The following is a 22,684-nucleotide window of genomic DNA, read 5'->3' as shown; positions in this document are numbered from 1 at the left end:
TAAATTTCAAATTATTAGAAATTTAATTAAATTTAGTTACAAAAATTTGCATTCAATTTAATTTAAATTCAAAAAATTCCAAAAAAAATTAATTAAATTTTATTACGAAAATTTAAGTAATAATTTTAATACTTTAAAATTTCTTAAATACAGGACAGATTTAATTTAAAATTTTAAATTTTAAATTTAAATAATATTTTTATAAAAATACATAATAAATAAATATTTTATCGTATTTTATCATAATCAATTAGTCTAAAATATCAAATATTTGAGATTAATAAATATTTATATTATACAATAATATGATCGAGCTGATTAGAGTTATATATATATATAAATATATTTAAGGTCCATGAGTTAATTTATTAAAACATGTAAGATATTTTGAGACAATTAAACTAACAATCCATTATATATATATATATATACATTTTTTAATAGCAAAAATAATAAATAAATATCTTATTATATTTTTTCATAATCAATTGGTCCAAATATTTCATATTAGTAAATATTTATAGAGTTATATAATTATAATTATAGTCTAATACGGGTTAGTTTGTCAAAACATATAAGATATTAAAAATGATTTAAGACAACTAAACGGATGGATTAGCAAATTCATAGATATATAGTTTTTTTATGTATAAATCTAAATTCACATAATAACAAAATTTATAATTACTATTAGATCAATGTATACTTAATTAACGCATACTCTTATTCTACTAATATACAAATTTTACTGTTTAAAACTAAAATATGATAATAATTTTTTGATTTAAAAAAATAAATAACAAAAACAAATTATATCTAAACAAAAAAGATAAATGTAACTTATATTAGAAATAAAAAATAAAACATTCTCGTGCGGACGCACGAGTTTAAATCTAATATCACCTTAAACCTCATGCAGCATATAATCAATCTGAGCCAAATGATTTAGATAATTGCACAAAAAAAAACAAAAACTGCTCAAAAGATATACGTGTAATATATATGCTAGTCACAAATTTATAAATTGGCTTAGAGTAAAAACTTCCCTCTTAAAGAAGTAAATTACTTCCTTAAATAAATTCTTCTGTTCTCTAATATTACAGATGTGCTACGTATTTGAGACTGATTCATTATCAATAGTAGTAAATCGTCTCGTATTTTAGTTTAGGATACCTTTTCTGTGTTCGGGTATTGTCGGATAAAATACTGTCTTGAAATTTGAACTATAAATCTTTTTATAAGAAATAAGGAATGACGGAATTTCAGGTGTTTGCATGTCCAAAATTCTTTGACTATTAATTTTTGAACTATTTTGACGCCGGGACAAAATATTGGTCAAAAGACTCAAAATCATACTTATTAAAACAGTTCATTTTTCTCGTCAAGTAAGCAATCTACTTGATCTAACTAATACAACTATACAAACCACTACTTAAGTTGTTCAATTTGAAAATGTAATACTAAATACTTCAACTGTGATAAAAACAGAATTATATATATGCATAAATATTATTTTATAAAAGCAAAATATAGTATTAAAAGTAATATCTAACTATTATGTAATAGTTAGAAACATATACCTTCAAAATTAGTTTTCAAAATATTTGGAGAACTACTATATATAATCTACACTATATAAAAGCAGCTGTTTAGGGTTGGATTCCTTAACGTAGCCACATCAGTTTTTTTAACTATCTTCTAAAGGTTGCTATGTGGCATAAACAACTCACTCTAATCACTTCTTAAGCCATGGTTTGTGAAAACGATCCTGATATCTTTTGCTCTAACGATCCAACTTCCGTCAATTTATCTTCTCAATTTATATAAAAGAGTAAATTTACTGTCAATAAATGTAGTAATTATTCAGTTTCTATTAGGATTTTCTTAAGAAAAAATTGTAGCAAATTTACTGTCAATAAATGTAGTAATTATTCAGTTTTTTAACTGTCTTTAAACAATACTCCCTATTTTCAAAATAGTTGATATTTTATGATTTTTCTTTGTTCCAAAATCATAGATGATATTTTGGAAGTATTTAATGTTATTACATTTTACAAGAATGATTTAATAGCATATTTCATTTAATTATTTTGAAGTAATAAATTTTTATGTGTAAACAAACTAATAGTATCTACTAATGGAGCAAAAGTTCATTCATAATGATTATAGAGCATTTAAGAAGTGGGTGAAACAAATTTTGAAAAGTAAAAAAAAAAAAATAACTAAAAGATATATATTTATTGTTTTTTAATAAGTGTAAAATTTCTAAAACATCAACTATTCTGGAACAGAGGGAGTAAGTGATTAGTTATTTTATTGATGTTTTTTATCAATAATTAATAGAAATAAAGTTATTTTTTTAATAATTTTCTTTTTAATAATGTTCTCATTTATGTGCATTAAATGAAAACATTCTTTATATTAAAACAGAGAATATATAGAAATAATGTACTAGAGATATAGATTCGCCAGGTAAATAATTAGAATATACTAATAATAAACATAAATTTAAAATGCTATGCAGACGAAAAAAAAAGTTAATGCACAACAAATAGAAATTGTATTTATTAATCCTCACTGAATTTTGTAACTGACGCGACTTACTTGATCCTTCTAATTCTCTCCAACAAGACAAAAGAACTTCTTTTCTTTGACAATCAACAAGACAAAAGAACATTGTAACTCGTAATATATAGAGTTTACAGAGTTTTTACTGTAGTACTTTCAATTGCCCATTCGTTCTAGGCTCTGATTACTTCGGCAAGCATGTTATAGTGCAATGATCACTATCCAAATCTGTTTCGTTTTTTTTTAACTGACCAAACAAATCCATCCGAACTAAAAAAAAACAAGTATAGACTAGTATAGAAATTTGTTTCAGTATATATCCCCTGTGTGATAGCTAGTTAGCACTTGCTTCCTTCGAGGGAAAAGCTGAGTCATTGCTCGTAAGTTAATGTCTTGGTGAGAAAAATTATGTACGTTTTAGCAAATAGTTTTTCACGTACGATTGGTCTTAGGTGAAGAGAAATTGTAGGCTGAGACCTCAATTTCTTTGTTAACCAAAAAAAAATTATTTTAAATCACACTACAAGAAAACAGAGATTTAGTGACAGCAAATACAATCGCATAACAGTCGTTAATCCTATATATCCGACTAATTTGCGACTGAATTTGTGTGTAGGTAATTCTTCGTCGCAAATTGCTGCAGTCGTACTTTCGTCGCAATTTTGCGACTGATGATCGACTAATTTTTCGTCGATGGGAAACAGTCGCAAAATAGTCGGTAAATTTTACGACTGATTAATGACTGAATTTACTACTGTTTTGCGACTTTATATTAGTCGTAATGGTCTGTCACCGAGTAGTAGTAAATCAGTCGTGAATTGTTACCATTTTACGACTTAATTGTGACTACATTGCGACTAAATAACGACTGAATACCGACTGTTTTGTGACAATTTTTAACATCAGAATTACAATTTGGTATTGGTTATACGACTTATCCTAAAACAATACTGATCTGAATTCTAAAACATGTAAAAACAATATTCAAAAATTGTAAAAGCATATGAAACCAAATTAAATTACATTACATAAACCATACATTGTCATTCAAACAAAAGCCTAAACCCATACAATCTCCAATGGTACCATATACAACCATTGGAGATAAGTTCAAAAAAAGGGCTACAAAAGATAACATTCTACAACCAACATCAGTCGACATTCAAAAAAGAGATAAAAGAGGAACCTAAGATCAGTTTGAGTTTGGAGAATCAGTAGTAGTTTCTGCAGTCGATGCAGATTGTGTAGCCAAAAAGTCTGCAAACTTAGGATCAGTTTGAGTTAAATACCTTTCAACCAGTGTGAGCTGATCGATCTTCGCTTGTTGTGCAGCTTGTGTAGCCAAAAACTCTGCTTCACGTCTTGCATTTTCAGCCGCTTGTACTTCTATCTCTCGCTGAGATTGTTGTAGCTGTTCGTGAAGGCTGTTGTATGCTGAGGAGCTTCCCGGAGACTTCCGCTTTCCATTAACATGTGATTGTGAGAGGCTTCCAACTCCATATGGAACTCCTCTTTCACTCATGATAGTGGACTGCAAAGAAACAGATCATTGAAACACATCATTCAAACTTTACCAAAACTCATTCAAACATCATTCAAACAGATCATTCAAACACTTATTGGAGAGAAAAAAACCAGAATATACCTGAAGAAATAGGTCATTCTCCTCTTCTACGGATAGCTCTGAAGACCCGAGTGCAGACAACTTCTCTTGCAGGTTCTTCTTATATGTTTCAACAACTATCTGCGCCTTTCCATCAACATAAGTACCATCTTTTTTTGTATGAGTCTTGGTGAAAACTTCACCAAGACTCACAGGTCTTCCCAATTCATCTTCCTGAAATGATAAGAAAAAGGTTAATGTATAAGCAAGAATCTTCTTCCCAAGACTTAAACAATTATATGCTAGGAGAAAAAGATACACATACCATTTCCTGTTGGATTTGTACATAGGACTTTTGACCTGAATAGTGAACATGAGGACCTAGTCCGCCACGTTCAGACATCCGAGCTGCTGATGTCGTTGAACTCTTCTCTTTTGATTTCTCTAAGTCCCAAAACGCAGTCATCTTTCTCCACAGGGTATCTCCAATCCAGTGCGGTTGCTCGCGTGAAGTTCTTGCTCTGCTGACCATATCTTTCATCCTGCTTTTACATATGCTCTCAAATTTTGCCTGAACCACACCGGTAATTAATGGATCCCAGGTGTGAGTTTTCTACAATAACAATAGAGAAGGAGATGATGTTAGTAAGTAAAACACTATACGTAGAGAAAATAAGATATTAGTCTTAACAAAAATGTAGTAAATGAAACACTATAACATTACCGCGAATTCAACAAAGAATCTCTCTTGTCTTTCATGAGGCACTCGTCTCCAGCTATAAAAGGGACCATCAAATTTGTTGGTGAAGACTTTGGTAATCTTCCGGGTCAGTGCAGACTTGTCACGACCAAACCTACAAACATTAAACAAAATGGAGACAAACAAAGCATTAAGACACAAACATCAAGCAAAGCACTAACATTAAGCAAAGCATTAAGAAACAGACATTAAGCATTAAGGCACAAACATGTACCATTAGGAAATCTTAAGCAAAGCATTAAGAAATCTTACCATGTTGTACCCGGCTTCTCTATGGGGGAGAGTACTGTGGTGTAAGCTTCCCTCACAGGCTTTGTGAGCAAAGCATTAAGAATTTGCAGCTGGTCTTCTGCGAGACTGGGAAAACCGTCTTCACCTTCTGAATCATCCTCCGATGGAGCTTCTTCGCCATCACTGCGAGCTTCGTGAGAGAGTGGCGAGAATCCTTGCTAAGAGAGTGGCGAGAATCCTTGCTGAGAGTGTGGAGAGGCTCGTTGCTGAGACTGTGGAGAGGCTCCTCGGTGAGAGTGTGGAGAGGCTCCTTGCTGAGATCGTGGAGAGGCCCCTGGTTGAGAGTGTGGTTGAGGTGATGCAGAGTGACGAGGAGAAGCAGAGAAACGAAGTTGAGACTGCTCTGACCTTCGTTGTTGAGGTGGTGGTTGAGACTCCTGGAAAAGCTCCATCGGAGGTGGATAATCACGTACGTCCAAAGAGGGTGAGAAATTGGGGACAATCGGTGGTGGAGATGATGCCGGAATAAAATCATACCGGCTCGGTAGTGGCGATGGAGTTCTGACCTCAGAAGCTGAACCCTTGGCTGCCCTATTCTTCGACGTCGAAGCTCCCCCTCGTCCTTTCTTCCTTCCACCGCCTGCCATCGGAGGTTACACAAACTTGACTTACGATTTAGAGGTTTGAACAGAGGTTTGAGTTAGGATATGGGTGAGAATCGAAGAGAGAAATTGGAATTTTGGGTGAGAATCGAAGAGAGAAATCGAGTAGTTAGGGTTTCTAAAATTTGGGAATTAGGGAAACATAGAACACTTAGCAAAATTTCTGTCTTTGTTAAGCGGGCTTGTGAAAATTTTGGGCCTGATTTTGGGTTTATGGCGGGGTTAATTGGCGGCTTAATTTTTGGACTAATAGAAGATATTCAGTCGCAATTCAGTCACAACATTAGTCACTTAATTTTTTTTTAAAAACCAGCATAAGTATACTTTTTCTCATACATCATAACTTATTTATTTAGAAATTATTTGGATAAACTCTATGTAACTTACTATTTTTAAAAAGTTTATGTAAATAACTTAGTATGTAACTTAGTTATTTTAAATGATTTTATGTAACTTACTTAAAATGTACATTTGTTATTTTTAAAAATGCACATATCTATGTGAATGCACATAACATATTTCATATTTTTAAAAAATGGACATATGTTAGTTTCTTAACTTAAAAACACTTCCAAAAATATCTTATGTTCAATTGATAATGTATGTGAATGAATGGAAAAAGTTGCAAGTGCTGAATATAGATATATATATATATGCGACTACATAGCGACTAACATACGACTAACATGCGACGGCACTTTATTAGTCGCAAAAAAAGTAAACCAACCTGTTTACGTAGGACACGTGTTTTCGTTTTCTCCGACCAGTAAAAACAGTCGCAAAGTAGTCGTTAAATAGCGATCAAATAGCGACTATATATATTGGTCACAAATAAGCGACTGTTAAACGATATCGTGCGTTTAGTAGTATCGTGGTTGCAATTCAGTTGCGAATCAGTCGGTACATTTTGCGACTGCAGTTTTAGTCGTTATGTGCAGTCGCTAAATCTATGTTTTCTTGTAGCGTCAGTAGTACTTCTTAACCAAAAAAATATCACCAAACCAATAGTAAATCTTTCTTTTATGAGTTTTTGTTATAGGTAGTAATTCTTTTTATTGTTGGTAAAATTAAGTACGGTAATTCTTTCTAACGTTTTTTATTGATTAATTGTAAAACATACGAACATAATCGTAAGGAAGGCGTTCAAAATGATTGATATTAAATTATGCATGTTTTATTAAACTCAATTAAAGGAAGGTAACGAAGCTGGGCAAATAGAAAATAGAAAACATTTATTTCTTTTGTCTCCATGCACGAGCGTAACTTACGCTAGTGAGAGAAGCGTTGCTGTTTGTTAGCGAACAGACTCAAATTATTTCCAATATTTTATTGTAGTCAACTAAAATTCTTATTCCATTCCCCTTTGTCATTTACTTTCTTCTTCTGTCCATAAACAAATGTCGTCGTAAATAGATATTGTCTCTTTTAGATGAATGCTACTTACGTCGTCTGGCAAAGAGAAAAAGAAGATAAATTAAATGTGTATGTTTGTGTTTCTCTGTTTGTGTTTCTCTGTTTGTGTTTCTCTGTTTAATAGTAACATATTATAATTAGAATACCTTTTAACCAAAAAAAAAATACATATTCTAATCAAAATAGTGAATTCCTTGGTCTTTAGAATTTTACGTGATTTTTAGGAAATATTAACTCAGTGGACCACGTGCGACCATATTGCATGTATCTGAATCCTCTTACGATGACACGTAAAACGTTCATAACAAAAAGTCTCCGTTTTCGGAATTATAAATATGCAAACAAACAATTAATATTAATTGTGTATCGTTCGCTGACGTTATACTGATATATCTAATAATATCGACTTTTTCATCTTATATCCGTTGTTTTTCTTTATTTTCATCATAATTCGTATTATCGTATACATACCGACTTTCGATTACATATTTAGTTCTCATTTATTTAACACAAAATAAGTCCTCTTTGTCCACGTAATTCGTATACATACCGACTTTCGATTACATATTTAGTTCTCATTTATTCAACACAATATACCTCCACTTTCTCGTGTATCCCTACTCCCATATTCCTATCTTTTAGTTCTCGTGTATCCCTACTCCCATATTCCTATCTTTTAGTATTTTTTTATAATTAATGTAGAAATTGATGTTGATTTAATCAGTAAGATGAAAACGATGTTCCTTAAAATGGATTACGAGAAATCATGATTCAGTTTTGATATAAATAAGATGGGAATATGGTTTTAGCAGTACATCGATGCACTTTGAATAATTTTCAGTTTCTACTATGAATAATTTTTAATTTCATAATCATCGGACTTATTTCTAATGATACCGAGCAATTGATGATACAGATATATGCTACTGGCAACTCGCAAGCTGGATACAGAGTGCTAGCTGATATTCAATTTGTTCATTAAATTCAGAAAACAAAATTATATATATATATATATATATAAATTCAGAAAACATATATATATATATATCAGTAAAAATAGTTAAGAAAAGCAAAAATTATGTATTAATTTTTAGTTCTTAATTGCTTTTTGTAATTGATTTGATAAATACTTAAATTTTATTTATTGTAACTAATAACAGTACAGTATTGTATATGTCTGAGTGTACATTTACATATATTTGAAACACAATAAATATCCGCTCTTTCAAACGTTTAATATTTATAAGATATTTTATTTTAATGCAGAGATTTTATAGTTTTATTATTTTGACTTACCAAGAGAATTTAGCTTCTCATTTATAAAACGAGAAGACAAAAAAGAATCTGGAACTCTTTGGTGACGCCTTGCCACTTGGCTGGAATGATTTTCACAATTTATTACACATCTTACATCATAACGTTTTTTCCAACATCGTTGCATTTTTAATTCTTCGTAACGCATGTATTCCTAATTTCCTTGTCAGATTATTGACCAAAGAAACAGGAATGACTTTAATACTGTTTTGGAAATGTACAAGGGTGTATATAGATTCTTTTGACCCGAACTTTCTCAATTAAAAATTAAAGGATGTTAAACTTGTATATGGACCGAGTTCAACTACTATTTTGACAACTTAATGCTTAAAGAGTCATGTGGCCCATTAACGAGCAAAATTAGTTTGGATCAATGCTTTTGAAAAATATAAAAACCCAATCATATATGCATTCTATTACAAAGATCTACAAATAGAAAGAGCAATCGACGCCGAAAGAATAGAAATGGCTATCAATTAAATTTGTAATGATGATCCTAAAGAAGAACCATTATCTACTTATAGATGATAATGGTGTGTGATCATTAATAGATATTGCTTAACTTTATAATCTTCCACTAATTTTAGCATAACTATATATATTCTATCACCGTTAAACCAATCCATACATCTCTCTTAAAGCTTCTAGACAATACATTGGACATTAGCTATTACAAGTAAAAAGACATGTGTTAGTCTCAATTTTGCCACATGCATTATATCGTTTAGGTAGGTGATGCACCTAATTTTATAACTTGGTGAGCTTATGCATAAAATTAATTTTGGCTGATAAGTATACGTACTTTAAATTAAGAAATGGGACTTCAGAACATTGGATCTAAAACTTTTTTTTTATCGGAAGCATTTTCAGTGGAAGACATATTTTTTAATAATAAGATGCATTTTTTCTATAAATTCATTAAAATAACATATTAAATATAATTTATTTAAAATTTATTCAATAAACAAAAAATAATAGAGGACATGTGACCCCGATCGACTACATGTACGTTTTGTCTTTGCATATCATTGTCTATACCTATATAAAAAAAAAGTTTAAGAAATGGGATCAGAAAAGTAATAAAGTTTCTAAATTTTAAAAATACTTGCATAAAGAATATGTACATATCGTGACGATGCCACTAGAAGAAAAAAAAATATATACATCGTTTAAAAATCTTTAACCAAAAATTGACAATATTGTATATATAGATGTTTTATTGGTAATGTAATATGGAAGTATTTGTAAAAATTATACATGTGTCATAGTCTTATTTCAATATTGTTAGATAATTTTTTAGTGTTTTAGTAATAGTTTCGCCTCAATATTATTTTCTATATTAATTTTTAATTCAACATGTGAACAAAAAAAAGAAACAAATTATTTCTGTTAAAAAATTTCATTGGTTCTGCCAAAATTGACTACGATTTCTCTGGACCCCGCACGCCCAAGTGAGGAGCAAATAAGCGACGATAACAAAATAAAATTTATCCACTTAAAACCTGCCACATCATCCACTTTGACCATAATCATCGCGCTGCCAAAAACAAAAAAACTATGTGTCCAGGTTCAATGAATCTGGATTCACCTGGCTCTTCGATTTTGTTATTTAATGCCAAAGCTTCTCAGAAAGCATTTGAAAAGAAAAAGAAAAAAAAAACGATCGAACAGATCAAATCCTAGAGAGCAAAAACTGTTTTCAATTTGAAATCTTTCTGTTAAAGATGGCAATGGCAGCAACAGTTTCTTCTTCATCTTCTTCTGGGATCACGAGCTTCTCACGAATTTCTTCAGAGCCCAAAGGTAAAATTAAGTCTCACTTTTATGGATTCTTCAATTTCTCGTCCGAAATCTGAGAAATTGTTTGATGGGTCAATGCGAGTTTTCAGTATTGCGTATCAGATTCGATTATAATCAGATGTAATTCGTGTTTTCTTCTTACAGTGTCGCAAATCGGTTCATTGAGGTTATTGGATCGTGTTAATGTCACTCCGATGTCTCTGAATCTATCTGGGAAGCGATCTTCTGTGAAACCTTTAAACGCAGAGCCAAAGACAAAAGACTCTATGATTCCTCTTGCAGCAACAATGGTAGCAGAAACTGCAGAGGAAGTAGAAGTAGTAGAGATTGAGGATTTCGAAGAACTTGCAAAGAAGCTAGAGAATGCTTCACCTCTTGAGATTATGGATAAAGCCCTTGAGAAATTCGGGAACGATATCGCCATCGCATTTAGGTATCATATACATCTAAGATTGATTCATAAGACAAAACATGACAAGTTTTGTTCATAGACTGATCTTTTGTTTCTTATGTTTACAGTGGTGCAGAAGATGTTGCTCTGATTGAGTATGCGCATTTAACTGGGAGACCATTCAGAGTATTTAGCTTGGATACAGGGAGATTAAACCCTGAGACATATAGGTTTTTCGATGCGGTAGAGAAACACTATGGGATTAGAATTGAGTATATGTTTCCTGATTCTGTTGAGGTTCAAGGCTTAGTTAGGAACAAGGGATTGTTCTCTTTCTACGAGGATGGTCACCAAGAGTGTTGCCGTGTACGAAAGGTGAGACCTTTGAGGCGTGCGCTCAAGGGTTTAAGAGCTTGGATCACTGGTCAGAGGAAAGATCAATCTCCTGGAACAAGGTCTGAGATTCCAATTGTTCAGGTTGATCCGGTTTTCGAAGGCTTGGATGGTGGAGCTGGTAGTTTAGTGAAGTGGAATCCGGTTGCTAATGTTGAAGGCAATGATGTTTGGAACTTCTTGATGACCATGGATGTTCCGGTCAACACATTGCACGCGGCAGGGTATGTTTCGATCGGTTGTGAGCCGTGCACGAGAGCGGTTTTACCGGGACAGCACGAGAGAGAAGGGAGATGGTGGTGGGAAGATGCAAAGGCTAAGGAGTGTGGACTTCACAAAGGGAATATCAAGGATGAAGCTAAAGGGAATGTTGTAAATGGAGAATCGAAATCTGCTGTTGTTGAGGATATTTTCAAGAGTGAGAGTCTTGTGACTTTGAGCAGGCAAGGGATTGAGAATCTGATGAAGTTGGAGAACAGAAAAGAGCCTTGGATCGTTGTGCTTTATGCTCCGTGGTGTCCCTTTTGTCAAGCCATGGAAGCATCGTACGATGAATTGGCGGATAAATTGGCGGGAAGTGGGGTTAAGGTTGCGAAATTCAGAGCAGATGGTGACCAGAAGGAGTTTGCTAAGCAGGAATTGCAGCTCGGTAGCTTCCCGACCATACTCGTCTTCCCCAAGAACTCTTCAAGACCGATCAAGTATCCGTCTGAGAAGAGAGACGTTGATTCTTTGGCTTCGTTCTTGAATCTTGTCCGGTAAATAAACCGCGAAACCTGTCGACATTTCCTCATGAGAAAGAGAGATCAAATAAGAACCATTTCATCTCGTTCCAGATTGCTAGAACAGATAGAAATTGGTGAAGTTGGTATTGGAGAATCATTTCACAGCTTTAGGTCATAGAGTTGGAGATAAGCTCTGCAACAAAGCTTGAGTATTTGCAGTATTGTAATATTCTTAAAGTTGCAAAAAAAAAAAAAAGTTCATGTAACTTTATGGTTATTAGTGAAAGAAAGCTCCTGTTTCTTCTTTGCAATCTTATCAAAACAGATGAAGTTTTGATTTTTACAGCATTAAGTCACAGAGTTATAGAGATATGCTCAAAAGTGTTCATTTTTTTCATGTAAATTTATTTTTGGTGATTGGTAAAATCAAGCACCTGTTTCTCCTTAGCATTCATATCAAACATATTTCGAAATTGAGATTGTAGGTTAATAATCAAAATTAAGATCATGTGTCTTCGCTTTAATATCATATTATCATCAGATGCTAAGAATTACCTCAAAGCTGAGATTTTCAGGAATCAGAAGCAGAGTTAACAATTGATGCCTTTCCATATAAAATTTGTGGCTATTACTGAAGACAAGCTCTTTATCAGCAAATACAAAGAATTACCTCAAATATCAGACTTTAAGGAATCAAAACCAGAGTAATTTAAGCTGAGTATTGATGATTCTCCATTTAAACTAGTGGCTATAAGTAAAAAACAAGCTCTTGTTTTTTCACATACATATCAAGTACAAAGATGTTACCTCAAAGTTGAGACTTTTCAGGAATCAAAACCAGAGTAAACACCACTCTCTCTCAACTGCCTCTTCTCTTCTTCAACGTAATTCTTCCCTCTACTCGCTTGACCCAAATCTCTCTTCTTCTTCTCCTTCTGTGAAAAAGAAAGATTCTTCTTATCACTACGCAGCTGCGCATTCGCAATCGTCTCGCCACCTGAAACCGCAGCTCTTGTAGCTTCTCGATCTCCATAACTCTCTTTCACTTCCTCTACTCTTTGTTTATCCTTTCCCGTAGCCCATGACCAATCCGCTTTCTCCTCAGGTAAAGTAATATCTGGAAGACCAACAGCTTTGTAACCATGCTCTTGCAGAGACTCATAGTCAAAAGCTTTCTTATCTTTCTTAGCAAACCTCGCTGCAACCGTAGAAGATACAAAACAAGACAAAGTTACATGAGAGATATCTCACAATGTTAAAACTCCTAAGAACAATGAAGTTTTCTTCTACCTATTGTTTTCTTGCTCTTTCTCTTCTTCTTCTTCCCAATCTCTGTATTATCCGCATTTGAGTCAGAAGCAGAGGACGATGATGATTCCTCAGATGAGTCTTCATCATCATCATCACCCCATCGCATCATACCTTTCTTCATGGTAAGAAATGTTATAAATCTGACAACGAATCGAATCTCCATTAGTCCAATTTACCAAACAAGCCAACAGCAACAACAAAAAAGACTCAAATTTTAAGAGAGAAAGTAACGAGCTTTCTTCATTTCTGACGAGGATTCACAATTAGTCAAAAGCCTGTGAATTTAGATTGTGCCTATACACATTCCTCTGGGGTTCGAGATGAGGATATTTGGTCACAATTATTATATACGAATCAAGCATCGAACTTTTGTGATCTAATTGAAAAACCCAGTAAAAAGGAAGAAAAAAGGAGCTTTAAACCCTAAAATGAATCGGAGGTCCATGAAAGATGGCAAATCAAATTAGGTCATACCATCGGCTTCCTAAAACGATTATAGTTTGAAGTTACCTTGCTATTCAACGATGACAGCCGTTCGAGCGGCGGCGACGGAGACGGAGACGGCCACAACAGGATCAAAACACTGATTCAAAAGCCATAACAGTGTCAAAATCCGTAAATGAAGAGAACTAGGAATTAACCAGTCCAGACAATTATTTTATTTTAAATAACTTTTTTATAATAAACGTTGCATAATTAGTATATTATATTTTTGTAGACTGAAAATATGATTTAAACAACTATAAACTTTTTAAAAAAATTTAATTGTTAATAAATTTTATTAATTTTATTATATAAATTAGATTTTTATAAACTAAAATTGTGAAAATGAAATACTGTTAATTTATTTCTACACTTTATTCATATTTTTTCTATGAATATGTTTTTTTAGATAAAATATAATTATAAATATAAGACAAAAAAACATAACTATTATACTCTTACTATTTATATGATAAAAATTATCTCCTTAATATTTCTACTAATTATTTAATCTCTTCTACTTTATTTTCTCTCAATTTTTAAAAAAATTTAATATAATCAAATTACATATTAATTGATAAAAAAAATTTTAAAAAAAACAAACAAAATTACCTTACCTTGTAAAATCCGCCTCCTATCATCATCATCATTGGTATAATCATTTTTTTGATAATCTCATCTAAGCTTTGATTCATTCACTGTCAACCAGTTTTGAATCGTCCAAACTTGCATAAAGTACAAGTTAGAAGTTGGATATGTCGAACCTGACATAAGCCGAGTGATCTCAAAAAACGACTTCAGAAAAACAGAAATCTCTTTAGTTCGATTCCATTCTTCATCTGAAGGAAAGAACTTGTAATTTTTCCCGTCAATCCTTGCAAAGTTAGAAAAAGCAGCTTGGTACTCGATAGCCATATCAAGTATTTGGTAAGTCAAATTCCATCTCGTTTGCACATCCAAAAGCAAACCTTTATTCTTGTCTAAGCGCACAGTCTCGACGCATTTTCCAAATAGTATCTCACAAGAGTTGGATGCAGTTACATATTTGATACTCTCTCTGATTTTATGCAAGGAATCACCAATAACTTTCAGCCCATCTTGAACAACAAGGTTAAGTTGAGCTGCACATCTAACATGGAAAAATTCTCTCCCACACAGCAAACCATCTCGTAGAACAAGCTGAGATTTCAAAATGTCTTGCATTGAATCTTTGCTAATAATGTTGTCTACTGTGATCGAGAAAAACCTTTTTCTGAATTTCCCATTCTTGCCAAAACTCAAGAAGCTTCATTGCTAAATTGATACATGTATGTGGTGCTGGGAGAGCACAAGGATTTTGTTGTTCAGTTTCTAGTTTCGGCAGTGTAATGTGCCGTGATACACATGTAGCCTTCATGCGTGATTGCAGACCACAAGTCAGTTGTAAAACTAATCCGTCCATGAAGACTAGCTAGTTCCCTCTTTAAATTAGCTGTCTCATTCTCATAAAACCGATATATATCTTTTACAGCTGTGTTGCGACTTTTAAACTTAACCGATGCACATCTCATTCTCATAAAACCGATACACATCTTTTCCCTCTTTAACTTAGCTGTTACGAATCAGCATTCAAATATCTCCAAACTTCTCTTACTCTTTCGTACTCAACATAAGCATACGGCAAATCATGTTGAATAATTGTCTTAGCTACTATCTCACGGAAAACAAAGTGATCAATCTTCCATACTTATAATTTAGCATTTACAGTTATCAACATGTCACCAACGGGTTTTTGGGTGTAAGGCTGCGTCTTTTACTATGCCTTCTTAGAGTATTAGTACCATTTTTGTGAGAATCATGCTTATACTCCTTACAATGCTTACACTGTGCTTTTTGCTCGCCATCTTTCTTAGTGATCACTACAAAATCAACCCACACATCCGACCACTTCCTACAAAATCAATTCACGTTCGCCATAACCAAAATTCTTAGGAAAACCCAGAAAAAAAAAAAACTGAATCGTTTCTACTTCATTATTTACCGCAAACGCAAACTTCAAGCTCAATCAAAAACCTACAGCCGTTACGAATCAGTTTCAAACTTAAATCCATTTCCAACAAACTTCATATCCGTCCATATTCTCCTAGAGTAAATGCCCACTATGTGGAATTTCAAAGAGCAGATCATCCCTTTATCCTCTCACCTTATGTCCACTATATAAAGGAGATTCCAGTCTGCGGCGGAATCCAAATCTCACCTTACGCCCCACATATCATAACATATCACCACATCAATGGTTGATGGTTCCACCGAATCGATTATGCTTCCTCACATTTCCAAATTCACCGACGACAACCAAGTTCAAACTATAACGCTTTAGCCATTTCAAATCGCAACCAGCACTCCACCCTCTGTGTGTAATCTTTCATTCCGCACAATCTCGGCTTATCTTTAACAAAAACCAAAGATTCGCTGTTTCTGCACAAAAGACAACTCCTTAAGCATCAAGCAAAAAAATTAGAGCGAACAGGAAATCAGAATTATAGTCTTCGACGTTTCTATCTAAGAAAACTTTCATATCTGTTTTCAACTTTCAGCAAGGAACCAAAGAAGCTCCAGTAGTATTGTCATAGTAAATGGTTTAGTGAAAGAGGATCCTTGTTTACGAAAAGCCACCAAGAACAAGTTGAGGTATATATATATATATATATATATATATTTGGTATCATTCTATATACAACAAAAATCTGGCGTATTTCGCTGATTTGTTTTTCATATTCTAACAATCTGTTTCCATTTCCCAGTAGTATTTAGATGATTTGTGGAGATTCAAGGCTTCTCCAAAATATGTGTTTTCAAATCTTGCTAATTTAGTTGCATCTTTGCAAATATTTAATTTCACAGTTTTGTGAACATGAAATGTAAGAGTAATGGTTCATCTCATTATCGTTTACGTATTCACACTGTAACTAATTTCACTCAGAAGATTGTATTTATAGTCTCACCTCAGGGGACAAACACAAAGGCTAGAGTGGAAAGTATGTACCATATAAGGAGCTATTTTGTGAGATTTCATTTTCTGATGAAATTTTATTTCATGCTTGGTTATTAAATAAATTATAAAGATCTTTTCAAATCTTTTTTCTCTATAATGTTTGGGTATTTAGGGTTTTAAACAGACTATAATAGTTAATTTTGGAAAAACAACAAATTTGAAAGATGGTTGATACAAATTTATTGTATGAATTGGTTTTTGCTGGATCCATGGGGAAGAGTGTAAAATATTTTCAAGGAACAATATATGCTAGGTAAAATGAGTATTAAAGGTATGGTCATTTATTGTTTTAACAGAGCGTATTAAGACAGTGGTCGTATCAATCAAAACATGCGGGATAATAGTTGAATAGACCTCGCTCTACAGTTAAGAGTGGATTTTTATATCATACAAGATGAACTCCATTAGAGCAATGTATGGTTCTCTTATCCTTAGAGTTTTATTCCATATTAATTTTTTGTAAGCTTCTGTAGTTTCTGATTTTGGATTTTACACATGGATATAATATGTTGACAATGGTTTCGATTGTATATGGTTCACATGTTATACTCTAAACTTTTCACTACTTGTAATTTCTTTTGAAAACTGTATGACTCATTTAGAGTCATGGCTTGTAATGGTTTCTTTTAATGAATAATAAAAGTAAGGTTAACTAAAAAAAAAAAATATATATATATATATATATATATATATAATATGTTGACAATGGCCGTTGTCTCAAATTCTTGGAATTTTGATGATGCTTCCAATTCCGACCTATTGATCTTAATCATTGGTTATAATAATTAAACATAAACTGATTGGATGACTATTGACATAACTTGCTTCGATTTTTTCATTTCTTCACTCTCCTTGACTGTTTTCTTATATGATCGATAATATAAGGACCATCAAATTAAGCATCTATGACCCTACCAGACTTGGGGTAAGACGCTCTCAAATCAGGGCGATGGATTCATCTCTTCATGTGAGTAATGTGCAAAGTCTACATTGGAAACTCATACATCTTTAGTCCTCAGAAACAATTCAACATTGATTATTTTATTTCCCATGACAATGCATATAAATTATGAAATGGTATGTATTGTTCTGCAAGTATTATTCGTTCTGCTCTTTTTAGTAGAGGCACAACAATTTGATAAACCTACAATTTGAAGAAAGAGTGCAAACTACAATAACAGAGGAAGAGAGAAACACCCATAGTCGTTTAGTGTGAAAACATGGTAACAAAAAAAAAAAAAAAAACAAACTGTAATGTAAAGAACTACAAAATAAGCAGCTAACAAAGAGGCATAAAATGCATAATTACATTTAGTATACAATATGTGACTTAGCTACTTGAAAAAATAAGTGAACTCTTATTTTCATCTCATTGATCCATAAAATTATTTGAACAAAAAATATATAACTATTTCAGGTTTTCAGTTTAAAATTATTAAATTTGTCAAACCAAATTAATATAAACAAAAATAAACAATAGATACAACCTACGCGGGGTCAATCCCTAATATACTTAAAAGTTAGTATCACAACACCTATTCATCATGCCGAAGTTAGTCTTCACAAAATGTGTGATCCATAATAAGAACCTTGTTTGGCCCATTTTTTTTGGCTAGTAGGGTCTTATGACCTCACACAACATGAGATAAACTCATCATAGGTAAGTGAAAACTAAAGTTTTGGAGTTTTTAACTTGCATTAGAAAATGTAAAAGTATAAATTACATACTTAAAATTGACTTTGAAATAATACTATGTCCAAAATATTAGCTCAAACTTTGCACAGATGAATATTAATACTAAAAAATATAAGAAAATCTATTGGACAAGTGAACCACTACATACAACGTACAACCACATAAGTTGTTCCAGGGCATTAGTTCCTTACTTACAACATGCTTCCAGTCCAGATATTCATTATGACTACTCAAAGATATCAAACCGATTTGTCTTTCTTTATCTATAAAACATGTTTCATTTTACTTGAATTTTTTTCACTTTCTTGAGTTTCTTCTTTAGCATCAAGTTTGATCCAAACTACAGAGTTTTAAAAACACAGAAAAAAAGTTCATGATTAGACATGAAGATAAAATAAATAAAAAACATGGATACACATGCATGTGACTACTTACCCTAATATTATGGCTTTGATTGATGGACAGGCTACACAAGCTCTCCAGCAAGTGCTTCTGCTCAAACTTGTTTTCTTTAGAGTGTCTATGTCTTCAGTGAAATTCTTTGTATTCTCATCACTTTGTATTTTTCTACTCACATTTTTCGGTGGTGTCACATGCCCATAAGGGTTAGCTCTAAGATACACCATGTCCATAGACATTTCCTTAAATTGATCAGGATTTTCAAGCTTAATGACAGTAAGAGTTTTAGACAACGTTGTTCCTTATTCAGATGCTTTTTTCAATCAGTACATGCATCATAATCCTTTCTTTGAAAACGCCACTTTGAAACTCTCAAAATGCTTCACAACTTGTGTTAGATGCTGATCCACATCACTTAATTCTGATTGATCACGAAACAGAGATACGAAGAGGCTTACTCAATCAACCATAATATTGAACTCGTGAGAAAGTAAACAGATGCACCAATGTCTAAACATTCATAAAGCAAATATAATTGAAAGGTATAAATCAAAGTCAACCAATATAACTCATGAATTTTGATCCAGAGAAAATGTAGCTACACTCCGCTAAAAGAGATTTCCAATAATTAGGGCTTCAGAGTATTCTAAATTGATATACCTAAAAACATCTCCATTGGTTTAGAACTCCATTTGGTATCTTAACAATAAAATATAAATCTTTTAGTATGGTTGTTTTAATTATAAAATTCAATTTAAATCTAAAAACCAAGAATGAATCAATAAAAATAAACAGGTGTTAAGGCCTCTCTATAAGTTGGAATCCGATTGAAGAAACCAAAGCGAGATACAGAGATTTCTACGATTCTGAAGGGAATCGATAGAAGTTCTTCATCAAGCTGGTCTCTCAGTTGCAATCGATTGAGAAAACAGATTTCTACGAGTTCAAAGAGAATCGATGCAAGCTTTTTCAAGCTCTTTCCCTCTCTCAACCTATTACAAATTGGAACCGTGTTTTGTCTTTTATACTGTGATAATTACACATTTACAAGAAGACTACGAACTAACTTAACCGAACATTCACATTCAATTACTACTCTTCTGGTTTAACTTTGAACCGGTTTAGCTCGTTAATCTATACTTAATCGACAAGAAAGAGAAAGAGTAAACTAGGGCTTTAGCAGTCTAATTTTAAATGGGCCCATTAGCTCATCTCAAACAGAAAGAGTATTTTAAAAGGTATTCCATTTGAAAGAAAATTAGTAAACGCCTAAACGGAATTAAATTCTTTTGGATTTGGTTTACAAAGCTGTTACAGATAAAAAATGCGGATCGTAATTTTATCGGTTATCTGGTATGAACACAGTTTCTCAAATTTAATAGGGAATAAAAAACTGACAGACAATTTCGCCTAATTTTTCATATACAATTTTAAAAATATGATACAGTTTTGTTTATGGCAAATAGATGAGAGGAAACAAAACAATGTAAACAGAGTCAAATCAAATCAAATAGAAGATAGAACCTTTGTTCAAATCTAGTGAGAAAAGAGAGCTCAGAAGATGAAACCCAGAAAAAGACATTATTAAGGTCGACGAATCAGAGCGTAAGCTAGAAAAAAAAAAAAAAACGAATGTACAATCATCAAGAAGGTCGAACTGTCCAAGCAGAGCTAATTAACAGGCAGACCCAAATGTGTTCTCTCCACTGTATGTCATGTAGAGAAACCCATCTTCGTCTTTGTGTTCTTCATAGATTGCAGACATCAATGCCGCTATTTGTAAGAACAAGAAAAGAGAGAAAGATAGATTCAGAAAGATTCAAATCAAAACAGGAATCATAGAAGTTAACGATTCAAAAAGTTTATAAAAACTTTATAAATCCTTTACCGGTTGGGGGCAATGTGTTCTTGACAAATACAAAGATGGCTTTTTCGGCTGCAAGCTTGATCCTTTTCCGCACAACGTATACAAACTGTCCAACGGTAAGATCAGCCGGTACAAGATACCTAAGAGAAGAAACAAGATCAGAGAAACATGATAATTAGATGTAACTTCTAACATTAAAACCAACAAGCAAAAAAAGAAAGCTAATGTGATGCTATCTGCACTTAGAACTCATCTCAACTACAAACGAGCTTAATAACCCATAATGGTTTAGCTTAGACCGACGGAAGCAAGAGTTTGTCACACAAGTTTAGAGTATAAACGAAACTCAAAGCTCTATAATACCAAAACAAAACAAAGACAAAACAAAAAAAAATCCCCTTGCAATGTCTAACTAATCAGCTAGTGACTAAACGTGTGCTTGGTCATCAAAGACAATAACAGAATTACCAAACAAAACCACAATTGCATAAGGCATCAAATAGACTGAAGAAGCTAATTTGGATTCCAACAAGAGAGATATGAATCATGTTACTCACTTCTTCTTGTCAATGTCAGGGACATCACTCTGTCCAGCTTTTTCCACAATCACCTGTATTTCAGTTTCTAATTAGAACAATACAGTAAGCAGATTAATTTTGTAAGGTATCCGGAAAAATTAAGAAAACATACGGGAACTCTGTCTGGGTATTTCTCTCTGATACGAGTAGATTCAGCCAGTCTCATCTCTGAGATACAAAACAAAAAAACAAAACAAAACCCATAAAGATTCAATCACAGTTAATGGATTAGACAAGCAAAGAAACATCCTTATGGTTCACTGGATTCAATTAACCTCCAATGAAATTTGGAAGGAACAAGTAACTAAATCTATCTTTCAAGATTCGACAATTGATTTGATGTCATCATCATGAGAGTGAAGATCAAACACAAGCAGAGAAAACCAATATCAAAGATCGAATCAGAACCATATGCAGAAGTTAAACCAGAACCAACAAACTCTTCATCACGCTAATCAAAAACCGAGTTCCATTAACAACGATCAGAATCATAACACAATCTAAAGCAACAATATCCGATCAATGGTTCTTTATACGCTTATCGAGTGACATCGATCAAACAAAACCTAAAAGAAATCGACCAAAACAAAAATTGCAGGAACTGACCGAGAGGATTAGAAAGCTTGAAGGAGTTCTTCGCCATGGTGATTCGATCGATATCTGCGATAATTAAGAGAAAATTAAAAGTTAAAACTTTGACCAAATCGGGGTAAAACCCAGGATTCGATAACTCGAATTGAGAAGACAAGAGGCGAAATTAAACATACCCAATTATGATCAGTGGGAAACTAGGGTTTGATGATCAGAGCGAAAAAGAAAACAAAATCGGATTTGATTGAAAAAGAAGAAAAAGTGGATCAAAAAAAGTAAAGAAGGAAGCGAATATTTAAAGGAATCGACGATGGATTTAGGGTTTAGTGATTGTTACCTGCACGGCACCGAAACTTGTCTTTGGTGTTTACTTGGATTTTTATATTTACTTAAATTTATTAATTGACTTACAAGGAAATTACGTCGCTTATCTTACGTCAGCAAGATCATACGACGTCGGATTGAAAGTTTAATGAGTTTCGTGGGCTTTTGTGGGCCTTTAAATGGGTTTGGAACGTTGTTGCACTTTCTGGATCTTTTATATAATCACGATTTTTTTTTTTTTCAATATAATCATGATTTGAATTGTTATTTGGCGTGGTTGTTGGTTTCTTCTATACATTAAAACAAAATTAGTTTCAACTAGTAAGACAAAATCTGTGCTACTCTCACAAATTTTATATACAAACATTAGTTGATTCTTACGTATTTGATGTTAATTTGTGATTTGCCGTCGTATGTTTTTAGAATTTTAGATTTCTATAAAACAAATATAGGTTCTACTGACGTTAAAAAAAAAATAGTTTCGACTATTAAACAAAATCTTTAGTACTTTCAACATTTTATAATAAAAATGTCTTTTTTT

General features: G+C 32.7%; 4 protein-coding genes across 5 annotated transcripts; 1 reads left to right on the top strand and 3 right to left on the bottom strand.

Moving 5' to 3' along the window:
• Window positions 1-3,760: 3,760 nt before the first annotated feature.
• On the bottom strand, window positions 3,761-5,148 carry LOC112085154. The gene is made up of 5 exons (XM_024154184.1): window positions 5,093-5,148; window positions 4,896-5,025; window positions 4,497-4,784; window positions 4,214-4,405; window positions 3,761-4,099 (listed from the first exon to the last, which is right to left on the bottom strand). The coding sequence occupies exons 1-5, from the start codon at window positions 5,146-5,148 to the stop codon at window positions 3,761-3,763; spliced, it is 1,005 nt and encodes a 334-aa protein (XP_024009952.1).
• Window positions 5,149-10,180: 5,032 nt separating this feature from the next.
• On the top strand, window positions 10,181-12,205 carry LOC18014689 (5'-adenylylsulfate reductase 1, chloroplastic). The gene is made up of 3 exons (XM_006396618.2): window positions 10,181-10,354; window positions 10,496-10,784; window positions 10,871-12,205. The coding sequence occupies exons 1-3, from the start codon at window positions 10,276-10,278 to the stop codon at window positions 11,895-11,897; spliced, it is 1,395 nt and encodes a 464-aa protein (XP_006396681.1). The 5' UTR covers window positions 10,181-10,275; the 3' UTR covers window positions 11,898-12,205.
• A 301-nt stretch (window positions 12,206-12,506) lies between these two features.
• LOC18014688 (UPF0690 protein C1orf52 homolog) lies at window positions 12,507-13,816 on the bottom strand. The gene is made up of 3 exons (XM_006396617.2): window positions 13,682-13,816; window positions 13,151-13,311; window positions 12,507-13,058 (listed from the first exon to the last, which is right to left on the bottom strand). Exons 2-3 carry the CDS (start codon window positions 13,290-13,292, stop codon window positions 12,685-12,687), a joined length of 516 nt encoding a protein of 171 aa, XP_006396680.1. The 5' UTR covers window positions 13,293-13,311; window positions 13,682-13,816; the 3' UTR covers window positions 12,507-12,684.
• Window positions 13,817-20,168: 6,352 nt separating this feature from the next.
• Window positions 20,169-22,174, bottom strand: LOC18014642 (autophagy-related protein 8b). 2 transcript variants are annotated; one of them, XM_024154151.1, is made up of 7 exons: window positions 22,157-22,174; window positions 21,996-22,016; window positions 21,835-21,888; window positions 21,341-21,396; window positions 21,208-21,260; window positions 20,672-20,790; window positions 20,169-20,556 (listed from the first exon to the last, which is right to left on the bottom strand). In XM_024154151.1, exons 3-7 carry the CDS (start codon window positions 21,869-21,871, stop codon window positions 20,459-20,461), a joined length of 363 nt encoding a protein of 120 aa, XP_024009919.1. In that variant the 5' UTR covers window positions 21,872-21,888; window positions 21,996-22,016; window positions 22,157-22,174; the 3' UTR covers window positions 20,169-20,458. The 2 variants fall into 2 exon arrangements, with proteins under 2 accessions (XP_024009919.1, XP_006396679.1); XM_006396616.2 differs by having other exon boundaries at window positions 21,996-22,168.
• Window positions 22,175-22,684: the final 510 nt, after the last annotated feature.

The sequence above is a fragment of the Eutrema salsugineum genome, unplaced genomic scaffold (genome assembly GCF_000478725.1).
Source record: "Eutrema salsugineum unplaced genomic scaffold, Eutsalg1_0 scaffold_3, whole genome shotgun sequence".
Lineage (NCBI taxonomy): Eukaryota > Viridiplantae > Streptophyta > Magnoliopsida > Brassicales > Brassicaceae > Eutrema > Eutrema salsugineum.
This window is presented reverse-complemented; position numbering and strand designations above follow the sequence as displayed.

Excerpts from the sequence above, each read along its gene's own strand:
- LOC112085154 (XM_024154184.1), bottom strand. The coding sequence starts at position 5,148 with ATGGTACATGTTTGTGCCTTAATGCTTAATGTCTGTTTCTTAATGCTT. Across the intron at positions 4,785-4,895 it reads GATTCTTTGTTGAATTCGCG|AAAACTCACACCTGGGATCC; the intron begins GTAATGTTATAG and ends TTGTTATTGTAG. Across the intron at positions 4,406-4,496 it reads TACAAATCCAACAGGAAATG|GAAGATGAATTGGGAAGACC; the intron begins GTATGTGTATCT and ends TTATCATTTCAG.
- LOC18014689 (XM_006396618.2), top strand. The coding sequence starts at position 10,276 with ATGGCAATGGCAGCAACAGTTTCTTCTTCATCTTCTTCTGGGATCACG. Across the intron at positions 10,355-10,495 it reads AATTTCTTCAGAGCCCAAAG|TGTCGCAAATCGGTTCATTG; the intron begins GTAAAATTAAGT and ends TTCTTCTTACAG. Across the intron at positions 10,785-10,870 it reads GATATCGCCATCGCATTTAG|TGGTGCAGAAGATGTTGCTC; the intron begins GTATCATATACA and ends TTATGTTTACAG.
- LOC18014688 (XM_006396617.2), bottom strand. The coding sequence starts at position 13,292 with ATGAAGAAAGGTATGATGCGATGGGGTGATGATGATGATGAAGACTCA. Across the intron at positions 13,059-13,150 it reads AAAGAGCAAGAAAACAATAG|CGAGGTTTGCTAAGAAAGAT; the intron begins GTAGAAGAAAAC and ends CTACGGTTGCAG.
- LOC18014642 (XM_024154151.1), bottom strand. The coding sequence starts at position 21,871 with ATGGCGAAGAACTCCTTCAAGCTTTCTAATCCTCTCG. Across the intron at positions 21,397-21,834 it reads CAAGCTTTCTAATCCTCTCG|AGATGAGACTGGCTGAATCT; the intron begins GTCAGTTCCTGC and ends TTTGTATCTCAG. Across the intron at positions 20,557-20,671 it reads GAACACATTGCCCCCAACCG|CGGCATTGATGTCTGCAATC; the intron begins GTAAAGGATTTA and ends TCTTACAAATAG.